At 38.2% G+C, this 6,013-nt stretch overlaps 1 protein-coding gene across 1 annotated transcript; it reads right to left on the bottom strand.

The window, feature by feature from the left end:
- Window positions 1-269: 269 nt before the first annotated feature.
- LOC107074706 (uncharacterized) lies at window positions 270-5,577 on the bottom strand. Its single transcript, XM_015336371.2, has 5 exons — window positions 5,458-5,577; window positions 4,709-5,360; window positions 4,463-4,570; window positions 2,744-2,854; window positions 270-1,849 (listed from the first exon to the last, which is right to left on the bottom strand). Exons 2-5 carry the CDS (start codon window positions 5,028-5,030, stop codon window positions 1,329-1,331), a joined length of 1,062 nt encoding a protein of 353 aa, XP_015191857.1. The 5' UTR covers window positions 5,031-5,360; window positions 5,458-5,577; the 3' UTR covers window positions 270-1,328.
- Between the last annotated feature and the right edge of the window lie 436 nt (window positions 5,578-6,013).

The following is a 6,013-nucleotide window of genomic DNA, read 5'->3' on the forward strand; positions in this document are numbered from 1 at the left end:
AGAAAATAGAAGAAATATAAAAAGAAATAGAAAATAAAAAAAGGAAAACCTAGACAAATGAGAAAGGCAAACATTTTTTTTTGTCGCATAGAATTCAGTTTTATTTCTCTCGTTGCACTCTTTATATATTTACTTCTTTCTTTTCTCTTTTTTTTTGAACCATCTTTTTACAACAAATATCATCTCTGACTTATCAATAATAGCAATACTTTTCGTCTTTTTAAATAATTTTTATTTTTTTTACTTCTTTTATCTATCTTTTCACCCTTTTGTTTTTTTTTCTTGCACGTAATCAGGTTTCAACAAACACTCGTATATGTTTATATAGGTATACGTGTGTGAGCAGTAATCCTTCCACTTACACGGTTAATTGGTTCCACGATAACAGCGCGTAAATGGAAGCATGAAAAGCTATTTCAAATAAAAATCTATTCTACGTTTTAAAATATGAAATAGGTGTAACAATTAGTTCGGTGTTTTAATATTAAATTCATTGCAACAATTTGGTAGTTCATCGAAAGGTGTGAATTAAAGTCATCGAAAATAATAGAAACTATTTGGAAAAATAACGGATGTATGATTATTTTATAAATCAACGCTATATATGTTTAAAAGGCACCGAGTTAATTGCTTCACCTAATATTTAGTTTCTAATGGGATAGGAGAATAATTCTACACGAATAAGAAATAAATTACACTAAGGAATCACAGAATTAGGGTTTTATCGTAACTCGTTAAAATGAATCCCCGCGTAAATGGACGGAATCCTGTACATATGTGTGTGTGTGTGTGTGTGTTTGTTTGGGTGTCTGTCTATGTATATATGATTTGTTTTAGGTGGGAGTCTATTTAAGATTTCACACACACATATATGTATACACGTATAAATATATAATATTTATAATCTATATAGTATCTTTTTTTACTATCACTGTATTATTGTCCATGAACTAAATCTACACATATATACAAATTTTACAATGTTAACAATCTACAGTAGAAGATATTTCGTCTTATGAATATGATGATACATTAAGCGAGGTGTGTGTATCCTTTCCCTAATACAAAAGATATCAGCACGCGCGTTTGGTCTGTTATATTGGTTTCCTTCGTAAAACCGAAGGCAGTTAATCGTATATGAATTCAGTATTAGAATCATTTACGATAAAACTCGATAAACGAAGGAATCGAAGTATGATATTGGGTTCATGTTTTTTTATTTTCTAGACTCCTAACATCTTCCTTCGCGTGGTATCACTAGCCTTCCAGGGGAACAGAGGATCTAAGTTCCTTCATTTCTGTTTCATTTTTGATCTTTCCTATAGAGTTCAGTAAGGCCTCCAAACGACAGCTTTCGTAGTAGTTGTAGAAGATAACTTGGTGGTCGTCGTTGACGGTGTTGTTGTATTTGGTGTTGTCCTTTTTGATGCACTTTTGTTAGAAATATATGCCGTTGGTGCTTTCAATTCGTTTCTGGTACCTTCCGTCGGTTTCTTCGGTATAATTCTTTCGGGCGAAGATGAGGACGGTTTTGTGACGGGTGGTAAATGGTGTGGTAGGGTGTTCTGCCTGATTGGAACGAAGGCGCTACTACGAACTTCTTCGGTTGTGACTTCGCTACCGGATTCACTTGGACTTCTTGGTGGTGTTGTTCTTGCTGGGCTGCCAGGTATCGTTAATGGGGCTGTCGTTGTCGTAGTTGTTGATATAGTCGACAATGTTTTTCCTGTTAATGGTATATACTCCATTGCATATTTCGACGGATGATCAATGGAATAAACGGCGGGTAGTACGCTAGTTGGCGAGAACGGCTGTTGAAATATATCAGTCGGTGGTAATTGGAGTGTTCCTGAAAAAAAAATCAAAAACAAACTTTCTTCCCTAAATTCTTCTTTTTTTATTTTTTTATTTCGTTTCATTTCGTTTTATTTCGTTTCATAGGGGTAACAGGTTCGTGAAAAATCTTTTTTTTTTTATTTCGACAAGTTGTAGATCATTGTTCTTAAGATTGCATGCGACATTTATTTATATATATAAATAGTTGTTGTTTTCATGCGGACTGTTTTGTCGATGGTGAAAGATAGAAAGAGAGAAAGAGAGAAGCGTTCTTTGTGGGGGAGAGTGGGCTTGTAAGTCGTATTGTTGTTCTAACGGAAGGGATGTATTCGGAGGTCGAAGGGGGTCCGTTGTGGGAAAAGGGAGCACAGACTCACCCCTCGGTCCAGCACTACGAGGTATGAATCATCGCCAGGCGTCGCGGACTCGACGAAATCGATAACACGAGTTCTCTTTCTCTCTTTTTCGTTTGCACGCGCGTTCTCTCGACGAGCGAACGAACGAACCGAACGAGCGAACGAACGAACCGAACGAACGAACGAACGAGTGGGGCCTCTTTCGAGATCTTTTTTTTTCTTTTTTGTTGCTGATTCGTCAAACCATCACGCGTACACAATGTGTCCGTTTTTTTGGTTTCTTTCTATTCAAGTATTTACGTATCCGTGTAAGTGCAAGTTCCTCGATAACAGGAGAATCCGATTTTTAATATCCAATTGTGAAACTGTTTCGAAAATATTTTTTACGAGTCTGGGTTTTACAAACTTTCGAGATAAAATGAATTGACTATTTTTCAAAGAATTTATACGCACTCTACCCTACTATCCACGATTCTATCTTTTATAGTTTTTCTTATTTTTATTAGTGTTATTTCGGAAAAAGAAATGTATATTAAAGAAAATTTCCTTACCTTTCACTAACGCTGGATGAGGGTACGGCCATGCGGGTGAGCAAAAGATCGCGCTCTCCACCCACGGAGAGAATAGGCCAAGTTGATGGAGTCCATGACCATATTGGTAATCTGTAAATTTAACGTTAGAAATTTAGATAAGAAAAGAAAGAAGATAAAGGGAGAAGGGAAAATAGATATCAGATTTATCGATTGAATCCTAATCATAATATTAAACTTTTCTTCAAATTTATCAAATTGTTTTTCATTTTTCTAATAAAAATAATTGAATAGAATAATCCCTGAAGAAAAAGAAATCAACGGTGATACGAAAGAATAGTTGACGTAAAAAGCTCACAAATTTCACGAACGATTTGTAAGAGTGATGAGAATAAAAGTAAAAAAGCAAAAAGAAAAACAAAATTATCTTTTTTAGCGATGAACTATGCGTTTCTTAACGAGAAGGAGTAGGAGGAGGACTGGTAAAATCTCTTTGGCGGGCGTAACGAACTGACAAACACCGTGAAAAAGAAGATGCCGGCCACCCAAGACCTATAAAACGAGGATTAACGACGGCTCTCTCCGACTTGGCGGCCCGGGTTGAAGCGGGACTTGTATCTTATGTTTATATGAGCTTGGTTATAACGTTCTTTATACGACGCGCCGCGGATTCTCGTGGCGCGCACATGCTACCGCCATATGTGGCGCGATAAACAAACGCATAAACGCGGCTTCTTTATATTCGTTCTCTCTTTCTCTCTCTATTTCTTTCTCATTTCTTTCATTCTTGCTTTCTTTCTTTATTTCTTTCTTTCATTTTTATTTCAACGACTAAGTCTCATCGTAATCTTTAGCCAAGAGATAGAGATGATGAATGATGAAAGAAGAAGAAGACATAGATAGTAGTATTAGTAGTAGTAATAGTGGTAGTAGTAATAGTAGTAGTAGGCTAATAAACAACGTCTTTAACTAACTCACGGTCCAATCGAATAGTTCGACTTTTCGGAAAATAAACAAGAACGTCGAAGATTGAGAGAGGAAGAAGACCTACGATAGTCGCGGCTTGAAAACTTGCCAAGTTTTCTTCTGTGCGTTTGTGTGTATGATGCTCGTCGTGTTCTCTTTCTCTTTAGATGCGTGCTAAATGCGTGTAAGAGAGAGGAATAGAGAGAGATAGAATGAGAAAAAGAGAGAGAAACGTGTCTCTGTGCGCGGGCGCGTGTGAATGCACGTGCCGTGTAAGCGGTTCCACGTTTGAGAGTAACTGAGAGAGCAAGAGAGAGAGTATGTGTATAAGAGAGAGAGATAGAAAGAGAGAACGAGAGAGCTTGCAAGCACCGTCCTGTGACCGCCGCGGCTCGCGGTTTGAGGTCCGCCAGCTATACGCCGGATTATTAAACGGCCGCGAGCTTCCAACACCCGTTTGTGGATTCTCGACTGGTCACACCGCCTCCGCCGATGAGATGAGTCTTCCCTCTGATACTTTCTTTTGCAATCTTTTCAATTTTTTGTTTCTTCCTATTATTTTTACGATTCTATAAATTCTTTCTTATTTTTTATCTTTCGACGAAGCATCGATACCTCAAATAATACACCGTTATTTATTTTCAATACTTATCTCTACTTTATCTGATTCTCGTATGGCGATTCGACGTAGAAAAAAAAAGAAAAAATATAAAAAGAAAAAAAGAAAAAAAATTTTTTTATATTTACTTTTATTACATTTTTGCCAAGACTTACTAGACTTGGATCTTGGTTCTCTTGGTCCGTCCACGGTTACTTTGATTGCCTTGTTGTAAGTTGCTATTTGATTAGTACCAATCTGTATCGTCAGTGAGAAAGATTTACCTGAAAGTATAATCTACGTTGTATTTCATTCGTTTCGGACGAAATTATGATTTTATTCTCGTTTAGTATATAGAATTTAATACGATACGAGATTGTATATATATTTATAGATAAATATAAACGGATATGAATTCTAACCTCTGCCGCTACGACCAACAAATCTTAGATCATTGAACTTAGCGACCCCGTTCTTCATGATCGCCGTGAAGTTCCTGAGTTCGCCGCAACAGTTTTCATCATTTCCTGCCCTAATCGTGACAACCGTTCCGTCTTCGACGTTATCAAGTGTAACGACCTTGAACGCCAACGGAAGCGACTTGTTCGATCTCCAATGAGTCGGTAACATACTGCAAAAGATTGCTGGACTTCCAGTTTGTACGAGATCCCCATGACAATGTGCCAGAGCATCGCGAATCGCCTGGATTGGATCCAGCGGTAATGGTCCCTCTGGTAGATGCATCTCCAATGATCCTACTGCGATCGTAACCCCCAAAGCGCCAACGTTTGAAACTTTTGAATGATCCACTTTACTTGCGTTACACAATTATCCTTAGTTTAATCACTTTCAAATCTTTTTTTATCTTATTTCTCTTTCACAATTAATTTAAAACACAAACACTTAATCTCTTTGTTATTAATAAAATTATTTATAGTCCTGGAGGTTATTATTATTGTTATACTCTAACAAATGAGATATAGGAAGGGCCAACGAAATGAAACACGAATATATCCAGTTTGCCGTTTGTGAGTTTCACGCTTTACATATATACATGTACATATATGTGCGCATCTAAATATACATATAGGTATATGTGGATATATATATATATATATATAGATATGTATACATAAGCATATATATATTTATGTATGTATGTATCCGTTACTCTGAACACTGTATACTCTCTCTCTATACGTATCTTCCCCCTAGTTTGGTGCGAGCGTTACAGAAGGAAAATGGTAAAAGTGAAGTTTATCGCGACGCGCACTCGATGCCGGCTGAGCGGATTCTAGTTTTTCGTGGCCGCAGCCGCAGCTATTTAGAGGGGATTTTTCTCCCCTCCAATTTTTCCGGAGCCCCACCCAGGGCAAGCGCGTCGACCAATGAGGACGGCGGTCGTGTTGTGGCCTCCGCGGCTCGCCGCCTTCGCCCCTAACCAGGCTTAGGGGGTCGCCTGCCTTGCGAAAGGGGCTGCCTGCTTGCCTGCCTTGCTTGCTCGAACCGAGTTGAGGGTGCCTTTCACCTACCATCTCTTTCTTACCTCGCCTTCGTTCTGTCTCTCTCCTTTTTCCTCTCTCTCTCACCTTTCTACCATCTCCCTTTTCTTTCTTTCTTTCTCTCGTTTTCTGTTGGCTGTCCCTCTTCTCTGTCATTCTCCTTCCATTTGCTTTTCTATTTCATCCCTCCTTCCCCTCCGCCCTTTTTTCCCTCTCTCTTCGTCA

The sequence above is a fragment of the Polistes dominula genome, unplaced genomic scaffold, assembly GCF_049000335.1.
Source record: "Polistes dominula isolate Pdom_NZ unplaced genomic scaffold, Pdom_raw_medaka contig_82, whole genome shotgun sequence".
In the NCBI taxonomy this organism is placed as follows: domain Eukaryota; kingdom Metazoa; phylum Arthropoda; class Insecta; order Hymenoptera; family Vespidae; genus Polistes; species Polistes dominula.

What these genes read in the sequence shown, in the direction of transcription:
- LOC107074706 (XM_015336371.2), bottom strand. Translation starts at nt 5,030, where the DNA reads ATGCATCTACCAGAGGGACCATTACCGCTGGATCCAATCCAGGCGATT. An exon ending in TGTTGGTCGTAGCGGCAGAG is followed by an intron (nt 4,571 to 4,708) that starts GTTAGAATTCAT and finishes TTATACTTTCAG; the next exon opens with GTAAATCTTTCTCACTGACG. An exon ending in TCATCCAGCGTTAGTGAAAG is followed by an intron (nt 1,850 to 2,743) that starts GTAAGGAAATTT and finishes TTTTTTTTTCAG; the next exon opens with GAACACTCCAATTACCACCG.